General features: G+C 40.0%; 1 protein-coding gene across 2 annotated transcripts in view; it reads left to right on the top strand.

Annotated features, from left to right (window-relative positions):
- Positions 1 to 17,665, top strand: part of TMEM255B (transmembrane protein 255B) — a 68,621-nt gene that overhangs the window by 11,652 nt on the left and 39,304 nt on the right. For both annotated transcript variants that reach the window (XM_027884651.1, XM_027884650.1), the window contains exon 3: positions 1,453 to 1,515. In XM_027884651.1, coding sequence (XP_027740452.1) covers positions 1,453 to 1,515 — 63 coding nt within the window. The remainder of the gene's footprint in view (positions 1 to 1,452; positions 1,516 to 17,665) is intronic.

Below are 17,665 nucleotides of genomic sequence, written 5' to 3'. Positions count from 1 at the left end.
GTCCTTGCTCACGGTTCCAAGTCTCTCTACTATTCTGCTGTCAGTGTGGGTGCACTTGCGCACTCTTTCCAAGTCTCTGCTCTTAGTCCTTGTGCCTCCCTTTCACATAAATCTTCCCAAAGCACTCAAGAGTAAATCTCCTTTCCCTGCATTTGCTTTCTTGAAAGTGAGTGACGGATTCCTCTGATACTGAGCGAGTAAAGTGCTTGCAGGGGATTTGCTTTCTGCCGTGAGCAGTCGTGCATACCAGCAAGGAATTTACGGACATTGCTCAAGCCCTTGGCTGGGACATGTAGCCCTTAAAACCTTAATTTGTTCTTGGAGGAGAGGCTCTGAACTCAACTCAGAGACCTTGTTCCAGAGAGGGGCTTAGATTCCTGAGCAGATGTGTCTTGCCCCATCCATGGTGTGCGTTTGGTGGAACCCAAGGTTGTGACTCGAGACTTTGTCTGGGCAGGGAGGAGTGTCAGCCCTAGTGAAGAGGAGAGCAAAGAGCATGGAAGTGATGGGGAACTGAGTCTGATCACAGGGCAACGTGCAGCCAGGCAAGGCAAGGAGGGAGCCCTATGGAAAGAGGCTGTTGACACCTGCAGTCCTGCTGTAGCTTCTTCTGTGTCTGTGGCCAGCTATGTCTCAGGTGTCTGGCACTGAGGAGACCTCATTTTTTCAACTCAGCATGAGCCCAGAGGGAGTCCTGACTCCAAGAAGGTCTGATGAAAAGCTGGTCTCACCTGTTGCTGCTTTACTTCATGTTAGCCATGAAAACAAGGTGTTTCTGCTGCTCCAAATCTTCATGACCCCATCATAAGGAATGTTTTTTTCCTGCCATGCCAGTGTTGAAGCAACACTGGTAGGAACTTTAGGGCCACCTTACTCCAGTGCCCCTTCCTACTCTCTCTCTCCTGTGGCTGCTGGTGATGCAGCTGACTGTACTGGTCCTTTTAGCATTTTAGCGAGGAGTTTTTCTGGGATCTGTGGTAGTGTTTAGTCAAACAAGCCTAATTTGAACTTGCGTCATTTGCGTGGAAGGAACACATTAATTTTTTTAAGGAAAACTGTTTGCAGTTGCCTAAACCTTTGCAATTTTCCAAAATAATGATGTATGCACTAAATGTAAGTATTCCTTTCTCCTACTTCACCTAATTTTTGTTTTACATTGTGTCAAACCATATGTGACAATGGTAACAGTTGTCAGGTTACAGAATTGTGTCTATATGGGCTTCTGTTTACTACGTGACAAATTTTATAGTGAAATACCAAAGAGCTGCAGTTCTGGCCATTGTCCATTACATTATACGATTTATGTCCAGCAGTAACTTCCACCTTTACCCCTGACCCACCCCAGGTAGCCCATCTCTGTCATGCATCAGCTCAGATATCTCTGTATATGTTAATATGTTGGCCAAATAATCTGACCTCATGCATTTCTGTTGGTTTTGTTCTTTGCCTTAGCTTGGCTTTGGATCTTTCCTAGGGATTGTTGGCATCTACCTGGTAGAAAACAGAAGACAAATAGTAAGTAATAGCCCTTTTAATTTTTTCCTTTTTTTTTTTTTTTAATCAGAATGTGGTAAGCATGGAAAGTAGGGATTTTCAGCTGACTTAAAACTGCTGCATCTGCCTCTAAATGTTAGTAATTTTTTTTACTATTTCTGAGAAGTTTTAGAGAATGAGAAGTATGAATTGGCCAGTGACTTCATTTGTACAAGGCAAGACAAAAACAACTTGCTGTGTTTTACTGAATTTACTTTCCTGCTAGTTCAGTGAGTTGAACTGACCAAGGGCAGGATTAGATAAGGCCAGAGCTTGGCCAGGACTGTGTAGCTGGGTAAAGGATGAGTAGAGAGCAAAATATCAATTTAAGCATCAACAAGCTACATGATCAGGTCTGCCCTAACAGTTGATCTCATCCTGCACAAGAAGTTTAAGTCAGGAACCCTTTCCTGAAACTATATGTCTCAAATAGAAGAAAAAAACCCCAGAGCTCTTCCTGTCAAGATTCTTGGGCTATGTCAGATAGGATCTGAGATACTGTGTGATTTGTGTGTAGATTTAGCTTGGCTTTCCAAATCTTTTGCTTTTATTTATGTAAGGAAGTCATAGAAAGTCTCTGGGCGGTAAAGGAAGGTGTCTGAAGAAGGATGAAGGAATTTGTGGAAATGCTTTACACTTTCCTTTCTCTTTGCAAAAAACAGAAATCTTGATTTAATAACAGCATGTCCACTGTGCACTTTACAGTAGACTGATTATATACAAGCATCATGAACTATGATTAGTTTCATAATGCAGAAGTTTCACTGGTATAAATCAAGAGTGGTATTGAGGTCAGAGGAGAAACTGATGGATTTACTTTACACTTTACTAACAATTAGCTATTTTACTTACAAGTAGTCTGTTGTCATTTCCTGTTTTGTTCTTAATAAAATGCAGTCATGTTCTCACTATTTGTAGGCAAATTTCTTTCATAATATCACTCTTTTTTTGCATTGTCTTTAAGTGTCAGTGGTGCATTTACAAGTATTTCTTTGCTTTTAACTTTTGTTTCTAGCTGGTTTTCCCAAAGGAATAAGATTTATAAAGCAGTAACAGTTGTCTGTGTCTTTCTCTGTTCCCTATTCTATTTTTTTAACATGTTGACCAATTTCAGGCAAATTCAGGAGGGTGGTAGAGACTTCAGAGGTGTGCAGTTCCCTCAAGTTTTATGAAAATTCCCAGGTGGGTGGAGGAGAGAATTATGACTTAGTTCCCCCATGGTGGTAAAGCTTGCAATGTCAGCTCACCACTTATTAAACTGTAGAGAATCCAAATGGGACATGACCTATGAGACAAAAATCTGCAGCAGGTCAGCTTTTGAAGAACTATTGCCCCTGATTTCCACATTAGAGACCAGAATGAACAGCAGGTTCCAAGTTGCAGACTCAGTGGTGGGCAGATGAAAATAGCTTTATCTTCCACAGCGTTCATGCTACCCTACTAACAGGCATAACATTTTAGGGTTGTTTTATTTTTTCATTTTCTTCTAATCTGCCTCATAGTTTTTGTATTGCTTCTGCCCTTAGCAGAAAGTAAAATGTCTGAAAAAGCTATAAAGTGGTTAAACCATGTATCTCTCAGCATGTTGTGTCATTTACACAAGGACTGCGGAAAAATAAGTGTCCCACGTGTTTGGTATTAGTGCCTGTTTGCATATCCCAGCACGGAACAAGGAAAACTTCTTTCTGCTAATAACACGTAGTTATGATTTGGCTGTTGAAAGACTGGATTTCTGGGGAACAGACTAAGAGAATAACTAGAAAGTTTAATTATGCTTCTTGCCTTGAGCACCATCCACTGTGGGTCTTTTAACACTGTCTTTGCTGAGGCTGAGCTGTTTTTTCCAAATGTTGCAGAAATCAGATTGAAGGGATTTATGTTGTGCTACAACAGAGAGCGGTAATTATTCCCTGGGACATAACAGTATATTTGATTGAAAGAGTTTAGGGCAGCTTTAACGAATTTGCAGCCATCAGTAAGATTGTAAAGCCTTATATAAGCACAGAAATGTAGCATAAACGTCATATTCCTGTAACTAAAAATTCTATAGTGCAGCAGGACAAAAGGGAGTGGGAGGAAAAGAAATTGTTTACTCAGTTGCTTGTATTTTAACTAGACTTCCTTTGAGCAGTTGCTGCAATATAATTTGAGTTTAACCCAATATAGTTCTGACAATTGTCTGGCTCTTGTAATGACTCAATACTTCATTTTTTATTTGTTGTTTAAATTGAAAAGGAATGCAGATTCAATTGAGCTGGGAAAAAACCCACCCTATTTTAAATTGACATTTCTACTTAAATCGGTTTCTCTTTTTGTCTTGAAATTCTTTTTCCTTGCGATCTGTCATCTGTAAATCCAGGTTCTTTCGTGATTGATGAAATACTAAATGCAATATAAAATATATAATGATTAACAAAACTAGTACAGCAAAACTGCAGCACTCAGTAACTGATGAGCAGGGAGTTCGAGAAAGAATGAAAGCACAGTTAGGTAGAATGGACAATGGTTTGTTCTTAAAACAAGACATTAATAATACTGCACCTCTTTGACCTCATTCTTGGCATCCCAGGGCCCACAGTGGGAGTTCAATGTGCTGACCAAGGTATAACACTTAATTCAAAAGAACTGCTGCTTGCAGAAGCAGGCTCTGCCTCATTGACTAGTATGATTTCACTTCAACTCTTAGCATTTGCACTTGGCTCTGCTATGCAAAGCCTGGCACGAGCTTAGACTAAAGATTTGAACTGACTTGGAATGTTTTTAAGTGGCAAACAGAAGGCATTGAAGAATAATGTGTTGGAGTCTCTTTTTTCCTCTCTTGTAACCTGCAAAGCAGGTTATGGATTGAAGAGCAGCATATCAAGCTGTATGTTGTTTCATTCCAAAGGCACACTTACTCCAGCTGGATAGGTGGAAATATGATACTGCTCAAATCAAATGGATTTGATTGTAAGACATGAAATTTGCTTGTTTGCTTGCTTTCCATCTCCTCACATTACAGTACAAAGTATTTCCAATCAGGAAATGTGATGCTGAAATTACATACAGAGGTGAGGAAGGCTGGGTGTGTGGGGGGTTCATGGCAGCAGAATTGAGCTGAGAGCAGAAATTCATGCTCAGGGAGTGCTGTAACAGGTTTCTGCTCAGAAAATATGTGGAGGTGGCATGAGCTAGCACCTAGAAATGAAGCACTCTCTAAATGTGCAATGTCAATATGACACCATGCATGTAGTTTTAGCGAACCAAGCACCGGCTCACAGTTTCAGTCACAAGTCTTTCCAATGCCAGCCTCACCAAGCCGTACTGTTTGCAAGGCTGAAAATGAGCATACTGAAGCTGTGGTGCCTACAAGGGTGGTTGGGAGATGCAAGGGCACCATAATACCTGTCAGGGCTTTGAATGTTTGCAGTATCGCAATGCTGCCTGCAAGAGCCCCCACTAGGGCTGTGGGAGCCACACTGGCAGCAGCACAGCTATGGCAGAGAGCAGCACAGGCAGGGAGGGAGTGGGGGGAGGCACAGGAGCATAAAGGACACAGAGAGGAGGGGGAGGGGTCATAGAATATGCAGAGTTGGAAGGCACTCATCAGGATCATCAAGTCCAGCTCCTGGCCCTGCACAGGACATCCCAAGAGTCACACCGCGTACCTGAGAGCATGGTCCAAACACTTCTTGAATTCAGACAAGCTTGGTGCTGTGGCCATTTCCCTGGGGAGGCTGTTCTACTGCACAACCACCATCTGGATGAAGAACTTTTTCCTGCTATCCAACCTACACCTCCCCCAGCTCGCAGGATTGGCCCCTCATGAGATCTCAATTACACAAACCTCGGTACTTAGGCACAACTTGGAGGCAGTTGTCTGTCTGCAGAAGGTCTAAGACCCAAATTCATCCACTGCTGAGTCTTCCTCATGCTTTCCTCAAGCTAAAAAACATTTAATTTTCTTGCTGACATGTCTAGCACATACTCGGATATAAATCTGATGCTTAGCTAGCTCAGTCTGGCCCATGACTTGTTCAGAGAGATAGACAAAAGCAGAATTTGAAAACATTAGGAAGGTTAAAACATGGAGCTCTGCACACAGACAGAAAAGGCAAAGCTATTTATTCAGGCTTCTCAAGGGATGCTAAGTTTAGGTGCCTTAATATGAGTGCTTCCCAATCTCTCTGAACAAGAGTTAGATTTAAAAGGAAGTGTTGAAAAGCAACTAAAGCAGAAGTTGGAGAAACAAAGCAGTCATTTTCTCTTTTTTATCAGTTGATAGACTTCTCTGACAATGCATTCCTTCCCTGTGTTTACATGATTGTGAGGTAGTATTTCGATATCATCTCTTGCCACCAGATTTGTATTTGTTTCAGAATAAAAGCATTTTTGAAGCAGTTACATGTGTGAGCCAGTTCTCAGAAGAGCTAAACCTCTTTCACTTTTCAAAACTGATATATCTTGTAAATAGATTATGTCCATCAGAAAATGCCCACTGGACATTTTGTGTAAAGGTGGTGGTTATTAACATGTACACCAAAAAAAAAAAAACCCAAACTGCTATGTGTACCTAATCTGCTCAGTTCAAACCTATTTTGTTTCATCTACTTTTTCATGCAAATCAAACATGCTGAGAGAGACTGTCTGTAGTGCAGATTTTGGTCAAAGATGCTAATTACTGATAGATTTCTTATCACATATTAAACTAATTAAATCAACTTGTTTACATAAAGAAAGACCACTGAAATTCTGTAGATCTCCTGAAACTGTCTTTGATGTTCCTGTGCAAATAAATGGAAAAAGTCTTTGCTGATGTGCAGTGAAAATGCAGATAATATAGAGGCAATTTTTGTCTTTATCAACGTATAATTTCTGTTATAAACTCAAGATTTTGACAAAGTCAACAGCACTTCTTTCTTTCACTGTTGATTTTTTGTGTGCTCTGATTTCACATAGTTCAGGAAAAAACAATTAATGGTGATGTAGAAATTATAATAATGGAACAAAGTATCAATCCTCCGTGTCTTGTTTACCACCTTTAAGATGATTCAAACTTGAAAAGACCTACTTATCCCTTTTCAGTCATAAATGTATTGTATGTTTTGTGGTGTGATCTAACTGCACATTTCAGAAACAGACAAGGAGATTTATATAATGATAATCAGTATAGGTTGACACTGATACTTGCATGAGCTGGAGTGGCCCTTCTTTAGGTGTCTTTGTTCTTTTCAATATGAAAGAATCTTATTAGCTGTTAAGTTCAAGCAGCTTGTTCTTTGAGAGCATCTTCCTTCTCTCTCATGCCTAGCTCTTCAAACCTCTCTATTGAAGTGCCCTTGTTCTCTTCTTAGGTTCTGGAAGGAACCTGGAAGGGTGATTTAGACTAGACCATGGAGGTTTAGGTAGCTAAAGTGTGGTAAGAAAAATTCTGTGTAAAGAGGTAATTATATTTCTCTTCTATAATATTGAGAAGATTACAAAAGATATCATACTATAACTCTGCCAAGTTTTGAGTTTAGAGCAGAGTAGCCTATGTACAGACTGTTCAGTCTCCTTTGGTGCTATATGGGTGCTGCAGCCTTGGGCATTAGTTGTCTTATTTTGCAGGAATTGGCTTTGAGACCCCATTTTAATCCTTTCTGGGAAGGATTTGGAAAGTGGTCTATCCAAAGTAGGTCTGGGAAATCTGTGTTATTCCTTGTAATGCAGGAAAATATTCAGCAAAGGGGTAGGAGTGAGATGAATAACTGGAGATGTTTTGAATGCTCAGTTATATCAGCTGAAGAGGAGGAGGACAGGTGATATGTCTGTGGCTGTGAAAACACCATCCAAAGTGAAGACAAGTGAAATTAAAAGAAGAAAGTTTTATGGACAAAGAAAATGTAAATAGTTGAAAAGTTGTTTCTAATTTATTTTAGTTAGTATAATATTGTGAGAGACATTTTGCTATTATTAGTGTTATATATTCTATGAATAAAGGACTGAGTAAAGTATTTCAGATTTTTAAAAATTTTTTTGACCTTGTGCATTTAATGAGAGGATTTCCAATTTGTAATAAATTTAAATATCCACTGATACAGAGAGATCTTCCTTTCTCCTCTTCCTTCCTCTTTCGTCTATTTTGCTGATTCCTTCTTCTCACCTTCCTTGCCCCAGACAGAAATAGTTTCCACAGGTTAAGTGAGCAAAAAGGTTCATAGCCTAGTAAGTGTCATACAAAGCAGAAGTAATTGGTGGGGCTGCATGGCTGGGAGTAGAAAGGAATATGCGGAAGGACAGAACAAGACTTGTCCCTTTTTGCTGGGAATAAAGTGTTTTATCAACTCACTGTTCTGTGAAAACATAATTGAAATGCTGTCAAATCGAAGTGCTGTGAGTTAAATACCTGAAGTTTGACAGCGTAAGTTTTCTCACAGTGTTTGAGAATTTGACTCAAAGACAAAAATAGATGCTCTCACTCTGTGAATTACTGAAGGAAGTGTGGGAGATGTTTCAGCTCTGCTGTGGTTTAGTTCCAGGTGAATCAGCATTTCACATCATGTAACTACAGGTCTATTCATCAGGGCTGTGTCTGTCTGACATACCAAGAGAGGTGCCACCAAGTACATCCACTTGCGGCCCAGCACTGTAGTTCTTGCCCTCTCACACAGGCCTGTGCCGGTCCATTGGTTGTACCAGTCCCATGTAGTACCCTTCCCAGATTCCTCAGCTTGGGACACAACAAAGCATTAGCTCAGTTTCAGATAAGAAACTACCACATTTTCACTGTTATCATTCGTAGAAAGAAATGGAAACTTGGTTCCAAAGGGGAAAATTTTGGAAAGGGATACTTTGGTTTCTATTCAGAGAGCTTTTTTTTTTTGCAACAAGAGTTACTTCAGTTTCCTTCTGGAAGCTTAAGTTCTATAGAAACAGAAGGGAGATGCATACATAAGACATATGTATATATATGTATGAAAATATATATGCACCAGCACAACTTATTTTCAACACTCCAATTTTTGAAGGCTGGCACCATTCTTTTGAATCAGAGACTCAAGCCACCAATTCAGTTTAAGTCCTACGTCTTATTAAGTTCAAGTCTTTTGGGATATGGTTCCTTTAAGATGTGTGCTTCGAAACAGCACAGAGAATTAAGTGCATAATAGGACAATTTTTAACAGCCAGTTTGTTTTCTTGGGCTGTTTATGTAAGGAAAGCATTACTGTCACACAGTTGAAAGCAAAAGTAAACTTTATGACCCATGAAATGTGTTTGTGGAACAATAAAGACGTCACTCTCCACAGCAAGCAAGAGCACAAGATAGATGGAAAGTCTCGGTAAGGAGTCTGGGATAAGTGCTCATGTGTGCTCATGGTGGAGAGGGTGAGGTGGAGTGTGCCCTGTGAAAAGGACAAGTGTTTTCTGAGCCTCTTGCTGAAGAATGAGTTCAAAATAGCTGAGCATCCCTGATGACCAGCTACAATCTTCCAGACTCTGCAGGTAGAAATTCACTACATGAAAGCTTGTAATTGTAATGCATTTCTGGTAAAGAGTGTGTGTGTCTTGAGAAACCAAGGCAGTCACTATATAGTGAAAGATGATTTATTAAAACATAGACTTTGGTGTAAAAACACTTCTTAATCAACAGTCTTGATCTACGTCAATTACACCATTTTTTACCACGAAGCACAAATTTTTGTGACACATGGTGTGCTATGTATTTTTGGTTTATTGTTCTCCTACAGCTCTGAACAGCTATCTCTGTTTAAGTGATGAAATGAGCTTGTTCCAGTTTAATCAATAAAAGAGCATCGGTGAAAGAAAGGATGTGACTATAATGTCAGCACTGCTGGTCAGTGAACCTAAATTTCTCTCACTTTTGTTCCCTTTCCTTTTAACGCTGTGTTTAGGTGAGTTTTATGTCCTTAAATGTGTAATAATTTTTAACCATTTTTACATAAGTGCTTTTATTGATGTTTGCAACTTCACTTTATCTACTTCTAGGCTTCCTTCTCTCCTTCCACATTACTCCCCTCTCTCCCTTATAAGTCCCAGGCAAATGAGTGAAGGGAAATTCCAAAATGGAGAAAAAAAAGCACAGATCAGAGCAGCCATCATCAAGGGAATGAAAGAAATATTGACTAGATGCTGATTTTGGCTACAAAGGTACTTCTTCATCTAGGCTTCCTCTGTAGCCAGTGGGAAAAAAGATACCATCAGAAGGTAATTCATACTCTTTCATAGTAGGTGTAGAAAGTATCTGGAAGTGTCTGGTTCTCCACTGACTACAGAGAAGCACAGATAACCACCTGACACAAATGCTTATATTTTAAGTAGCTGAAGTTATATATGATAAAGTCTACCCCTTAAGAGAATTTTCTTAGCAGCTTCACCACATACAAAACACCACAACTGGTACTGTTTAGCAGGCTGTATAAGAACTACTGCTTCACTTTGGATGAAGCACTGCAACATTCCCATTTCAGAAATACATACTGAGGCTTCACATTCTGTACTTCTGCTGAGCAGAGTCCAGATGATTGCCAGTACAGACCCATCTGCTTTGTGAAGGCTTGCTGCTCCTGTTTTGGGTATGCCTCAGCCTATACTTACATCTGCACGAATGAACCAAGCACCAAACTCACCAATAATTTTGCTCTCAAATGTAATCTGGAATCAGTTTGTGTGGTTTGCCATAGAATATGGCAACACAACCCCATAAAAAAAAGCGCTAAAAAACAGATGTAAAAAGATGAAAAGGAATAAAAAAGTACGTTGCGAAAAGGCATCTCGTGACACAAAATAATAATTTGGGAATGCCCACTCTGATTCTAAATGTGACTTTAGAATAGGAAGACAAGGACTTGCAAAGCCAGGAGAAGGTGATCAGAGAGCGACATTGCCTGTAATAACCCACTACACTGAACTGCCTTGAGAAGCCTCAGTGCTCCTCTACATAGCAGTAAGAATGTGAAACAGAGGGAAGGGGTTTGATCATACAGTCAGCACCCTATTTAATGGGCAGGAAGAAAAGTAGAGCAGCTATTAAAAAAATATCTCTAAAAGGAGTGAAAACATGGGTGGAGCAGACCATATGTATTGCACCTGCTTAAACTAGAGATGGTCAGTCATTAGAGTGGTTGTATCAACTCAGAAGAAAATAGAGCAGTGCTGTTTGAATGAGCTGAGAGAAGCTGAGATGTGCTGCTGCTAGAAGGAAATGAGTAACTGCAGTAATCTTGGTTGGATATGAACTGCAGTCCTCAGATGCTGGGGGAACTTAAACCAGTACTGATAATAAAAGTAACTCTGTCCTAGGAAAAAAAAAACAAACCTATTTTAGGTTGCCATCTGTTTCTTGTCTTGGAAAATGTGAAGCAAGTACAGTTTAGTCTTGGCTTTTTTTTTTTTTTTTTTTTTTTTTTTTTTTTTTTTTTTTTTTTTTTTTTTTTTTTTTTTTTTTTTTTTTTTTTTTTTTTTTTTTTTTTTTTTTTTTTTTTTTTTTTTTTTTTTTTTTTTTTTTTTTTTTTTTTTTTTTTTTTTTTTTTTTTTTTTTTTTTTTAATTGTTTCAGTAATATCTCCTGGACTCCAGTGGCTGTAACTGTAAGACTCTCCCAGGAGACCTGATATTGCATCATCTGTGGTGGCATTTTTAACTGAGTCAAGACAAGCATTTTACTCATCAGTGAATGGATTATCTTGAATTTAATATGTGTTAATTTGCACATATATCAAATTCCTCTCTGACTGCAATGTAATGATGACTCCAGTTTCAAAGTCTAAGTGCACAGAAACTGCTTGATATAGGTTATTTTATTCAGTAGATTGGTCATTCTAGTAAAGGTTTCCCTGTAAAACAAATTGAAATAATTTTCTAGCTATTCTAGGTCTGGTTTTGTATCTGATATTAGATTATGAGAGAAGAAAGAATGTATTAATCAGGTAATCTTTTTCAGTAATTTTGTTTCATGTTTCATAATGGCTATTGATTTAATTCCCACCATTCTTTCATTACCTGAAGATAAAAATATAGGAAAATTTATCTTTATTTTATATAGCATTTTTCACAGAAACTGTATCTTTGAATGCTTTATCAGGTTCGAAGCAAAGACAAGATGAATTACAGAAAGAATAGTGCAAATCGATTGGTATAAATTAAGGATTAAGCTCAAGAAAGCATTTCTAGAGGGCGAAATCAACAGAGAGACCTAGACCAGGGAACCGTCAGCATACAAGGTATTTTTTGGACACTACAATGTTAAGGCAAAATGTTTCCGTGCTACTTTTCCAGGTAACTGGAGTTGCAGAGACTTAAGCTGCTCTACTTATCACCTGTGAGAAGGGCACAGCTGCTGCCAGCAGAGAGCAGGGAAGGAGGATGGGAGAGATGCTCAGTGGGGGATGGCTTGGGAGGCTTAACAACAAAGGTACAAAGGGACAATTTTGAACGATGGACTTTCATACCCTAAAGAGAAATGGCAAGCAAAAATGGCTGTGTGAGCCACCTCCTGTCAGGGGACCCAGCACAGACATCACACAATCCTGGGCATGTCTCAGTGTGGTCAGATGCTAAATTCCCCCATCGCCATAACTACCTGTCACAGCAAATGGCATAAGTAAAGTTCCCAGCAGCTCAGGTAGTCTGTTTATCTGACTAATAAAGAGGTAGTCCCTATGCTAAAGATCTCTGTGTGTGCCTGGAGGAGCTGGACTAAGCAGACTCAGAATCTGTGCTCTTTTTCATGTCTTGTCTTACTCGACTGTGCTGCACAAGCCCTCTTGCACATTCCCCATCCACAGACACTTCTGTGGTCCCTTGCCCTTGTGTGTAGCCTAACTGATGAATTATCTGCAAAAGTTGAGCGTCAATATCACTGGAAGTGAAAAAGACAAACCCATGAGCATTACTGATGCCTACCTATGACAAAAATTAACTGTGAGTACCTAAGGTGTAACAAAAGGTATTGCAAATTCTGCCTTTCGCAATTGCAGGATGTGGGACAAGAAAAAAAAATAAATTTTTCAAACGAAAATGCCACCTTGATTTTGAAAGTGGATTTTGATCTTGTTTTTTTCTCTTTGGCATAATAATTTATGCCTCTCATGTGGCTTCTGTAGTCTTTCCATTTGTTTATCTAATTAATTCAACAATTCAAGCTTTTTATGCATGTGAGGTTGCCTAAGTTTCTCATGGGACCTCTCCCCTGCCTGTGTTACACCAACTGGCCTTTTCATGTTGCTATTTTTCCTCATTATCCCTGACAATACTGGAAATCAGCAGACTTCTTCATAGGTAGTAAAACAAAAGTCTTCTCGACCACAAACAACAAAACAACCCCAGTCATTATGATTTATTCATTATGGCTAAAACCTAGCTTTTACTTTGATAATCCCTAGGACTGCAAATTACATGGAACAGGTGAAACAACCTATTAGTTGTTGTCAGCACTTCTACCTCCTTCCCTTCTGTCATGGCTGACATGGTGTCACATTCTCATTTGCACAGGGTCTAGTGCTCATCTTTCCTTACAGTTCTCATTTAATTAATTTCTGCCTATTGAGTGAATTGCAGTGGCTTACTTTGGGTAAGCACAGGAGTTGGTATGCAGGGATGCAACCCTTTGGGAGAGAGAGCAGGAGAAGGGGCTGGACAGTGGGGAACCAAACTAAGGACTGTAGAGCAAGACACCATTTCAGATGACAGTGACCAGCTGCCCAGACTCAGCTCTATACCCTGAGGTGCTATTAACAACAGAGAGAGGGAAAAAAAACCTGAATCAAAGATCTATATTGTTCCTGATAATATTGAGCAGCATATGACTGAACTTGCTGGATTCAGCAGTGATTATGCTGTATAAAAGTCGTAGTTTTTTGACTTGGTCACTTGATCTAAGCATGAGACTTGATCTAAACACATGACAGTACAAAATCATAAAATCGCAGAATGGTTTAGGTTGAGAGGGGCCTTAAAAAGATCGTCTAGTTTCAACCCCAGTGCTATGGACACTTTCTGCTAGGTTGCCAGATTGCTCAAAGCCCTGTCCAACCTGGCCTTGAACACTTCCAGGGATGGGGCATCCACAGCTTCTCTGGGCAACCTATTCCAGTGCCTCACCACCTTTACTGTTAAGAATTTCTTCCTAGTATCTAACCTAAACTTTCCCTTTTTTAGTTACAGGCCATTACCCCTTATCCTCTCACTAAATGTCCTTATGGAAAGTCCTTCTCTAGCTTTTTTGTAGGGTTCCTTTAGGAATTGGAAGGCGTAGTTGGGGCAGTTAGAAAGTCTTTCATCATTATGAATTTGTGTCATTGTAACTAGTGCTGACTGGAATTGGCATTAATGAACAATGAATATGACTTAATCCTATCCCCTGTGGTGTGACAACCCTCCAGCAGAAGCCTCAGTCACAGTAGTGCCATTACTTAAGAACCAACCTTTGGAAAAAACACCTTGTTAGGCCATAAATTGTGAAGCACATTACCTGCTGTAGTGAGAAACCTCCCAATTAGCTCCGCTGTGAAAACCTACATAGTAGGAGCCTTGCCCAAGCTCAGTTTTCATTACAGCAGCACATGTTCTGTCTCAAGGGCAGGGAGGAGAAGTGGCTGTTATGTGAGGGGCCAAACAGGAGAGAGACTTTCCAAATTAGAGTAAATTAGCTCACAACTAAAAGCACTTATATACAGTCCCATCTCACAAGACAGGCAGTGGATAGTTGACAGCGGCACCTGAAATGCAATACAATGAGTTTAATTGTCTTAGTTTTGTGGGCTCTTAATTTACAGACCTGCTTAGGTGCCATGGTAACAGGTGCAGCTCCTGGCTGAGATTGGTTGCACCAGGGGGGGAAATCATTCTCTGTATTGTATTTGTGATAAAGAGTTTTTGTAAACTTCTGCTCTTACATCATCATCCCCATAGTACCAAAAAAGTGCAGCAGATTTATATAAGCCTGTATTAAATTCTGATCTTGGAGACATAGGGAAATCAAACCAGTAACAAGGCCCACAGAATTAAACTCTAATTTGGGGAATGTAATGTTAGGGGCAGCCTACGACAAACTGCCCTATGCATTTATTTTCCAAATGCTTTTGCTTGAACCTCTGTGGGGATAAAAAGGAGTTTACAAACCTGTGATATAATATTTACACAGCCCTTTGCGAAGACTTCTCTTTCTAGAGCAAAAAGTATTGGATGACAGTGTTTCTAAATTTATATTGATGAGCGTAATTCTGAGTCTTTCTCTGCCTGGAAAAAAATCCCAGAGGGACTTGATGAACAAACATTGCTTGGAGATACTGAGGCTGTGCAATGCAGAAGTAGCCATTTAGCATGGGCAAAGTGAGTCTGTTTGATATAATGTAACTTGCATCCAATACAGAGGTGATTTCAAAAACAAAAATCCATGCATTTTTCCAAGTCTCAAATCTACTTAGTCTAGACTGAGTGAATGAGGCATCTCACAAAGCGTCTGGTGCTAGAAATGATTGTCATTTTCTGAGAAGTTGTGCCTTTCGGCTGAGGACAGGTTAAGGACTGAATTAGAGCCATGAGGAAACCAGGGATGTGCTAGAACAGAGACCTGGAGTCTAGCTAGCCTTGCAGAAGTGTTTCACAGGACTGTTGTAAACATCCAGCAAAGTTCCAGCACGTGCTTATGCTGGAGAGCAACGCAGTTTTCCCTGTGTCTGCTGGCAAACGTTGGTGGCACATCTCTGCGTGTTGCAGGGACGGGAAGACATGGCACCAGCAGCGTGTGATTCAGCACATGAAGTGCCAGGGGGCCTGAGATGCAGTGTTTACATGAGAGTGTGGCTACAGCTGGGTTGGCCTCATCAAACTACCTGTTGGGTCTAGTCCGTGGCCAACTCTTAACTCCAAAAACGTGCCTAGGAATTGTTGTGGGAGACTTAGCTGCCAACTACCTGTGCCAGGTGCATTTCTGGCAGCTGAAGAGAGTCTGTGCCTAGTGTCTGTGGCCACTGTGTGTCTCCTGTTGCCTTCACTAGTCTTGTTTGGACAGGAGGGTGACAGGGCAGGCAGTGGTGGTGTAAGGCTGCCGAAAGACAGTAGGTCGTCCAAGACAGGTGAATTTTGCAATAAAATGCATGTCTTTTCTGAAAGAAGGCAGTGTGCAAGAATTTAGCAGTCCAGCCTTTCACTAGTTTTGCATTTTTGAGTGTTTTCATATTTCTGTGACATGTCTGAAGATAGATAACAGCTCTCTGGTTAATACTGTGTACAGAAGTCCCTCGTTCCACGTGCTATTTTGCCGTCCCTTTTGCTAAAATACCTCTGTTAAACAACTGGGTTTTGGGTTTGAATGTTAGGCTCACACAGTATGGCTTTCAGTGTTTAATAACTGGTTTTATTGCTCCTTGTAAATAATCAAATTATTGTATTCCACACCAGAACCTGGAGTAAACATTTTCTGATAGCAACAGCTGTAGAGAAGCCTGGCTGCACAGCAGCAGAACAGCAAGAACAAAAACTGTTTCTTGGATAACTGTTATTGCTATGAATAATGAATAGTATTTCTGACAAAACATACTGCTATTAAAAATGGAGGTGAGATGATGTGATGGATCAGTATTTATTTCTTTTAAAGCGCTATTTCTTGTACCTGTCAACAAGCATTCTCTGTGTTTAAGCCAACTGCACTTCTTTTCTTTCTAGACAGTGCTAGGCTTGTGAACTCACAACTCCAGCAATCATCCACTACTCAGGAAAATTACCTTCTGAATTTACAACAGCACTTCATTTGCCTGTCTTGGCTGTAAATTTTAGAAGTAGTTAATTTTGTACTTTGTTTATGTGTTTGTCATAGTAAGAGACTCAGAAACACTGCTTGTTTCTCAAGCAGTGAGAGACTTGAGAGAGAATATAAATCTGTAATTTCATTTTAAGGACTTTTATGGTATTATTCTTGTATTATTAGTTCTTTTATAATTTGAATACATATATAAGGCAATTTAAGTCATAAGAACCTCTCAGTGTCACATTCTGCCACTTGGCATTGTAATAAATATTACTTCAGTCGAGAAATGTTCTTGCTTTCAAAGGTGTTTTTAATATCACTGCTACAGAAAGAGACTGCTCACTGTAGGCAACACCTTGAATGGGTAGATGAACCCCAACATAACTGAGGGGTGCAAAGCCAACTCCATAGCTCCTGACTATACTGTGATTTATTGTGCAGCTTCACATGTGATCTCCTATTGCTATGTGGTGAAACTGAAAGGCCAGCATACTCATTAGGTGATTTAAACTATCTCCATGAGTGGAAAACGTTGATTTGGGGACTGTAGATCGTCAATAAGTTGCTCGTGTGTGAAATGAAAAGCCACCTTGAGGTCAGCTTCTAGTAAATTCATCTTGAGCTCAGGCAGTTTGGAGACACCTGGCTAAGCCCACTAATTATTTGATTGAGTGCTATGAGTTGAAAAACAGGATAGAGGTATCAGACAATCATGACTTAATCAGAACTTTTAAACACTGCTGCTTTTTCAAATAAAGAGATCAGGATCTGTAGCAAATGCAGCTGCCACAGGGCAGCACAGCCCAGTGGTCTGCAGTGATAGGAGCCCACAGACTTCTTGATTTGATGAATTGCATGCCAAGGTCTTTGGACAACCAAATTCATGAGACATGAACTACCACACTGGAGAGCCAAGGGACAGTGGGTTGAAGGTTGATGCAGCCAACAGTGATTTCTTGAGGTTTCAGCAGGCTGGAGCTGGCTGCAGGGGAAATACAGCAGGTCCAGTACCATCTGCCTCAACCACTTTGAGTGCCACTTTTCTCCCCATGCTGAGGATTTCAACTCCACAGCAATCCCTGTGGCAGTGCCAACTCACTTCTGATTGCATAAGACATGAGGTAATGAGAGATCAAAAGAGTGTATCAGAAAACATTGTGATTCTTCTGCTTTTGAGTTGTACTTTTTTCCAGTTCACTAAGAGCTCTTGTCTCCAAGTGCTTTGATCTATGTGCCCAATGCTGTGGGCTTTTATGGCTGTAATTTCTTACTTGCCCAATATAATTTTTTTGAGGAAGTCCACCAATGCTGTGTCCCCTGTTACCACTATTGACATTGTACTGTTCTTAACCCAACATAAGCTAAAGAGTCTATTTTTCAAGTGGCCTTGTAGTGCCTTACAAAT

The sequence above is a fragment of the Empidonax traillii genome, unplaced genomic scaffold (genome assembly GCF_003031625.1).
Source record: "Empidonax traillii isolate 1590-97213 ecotype Southwest subspecies unplaced genomic scaffold, ASM303162v1 scaffold151:size923898, whole genome shotgun sequence".
Classification (NCBI taxonomy): Eukaryota; Metazoa; Chordata; class Aves; order Passeriformes; family Tyrannidae; genus Empidonax; species Empidonax traillii.
This window is presented reverse-complemented; position numbering and strand designations above follow the sequence as displayed.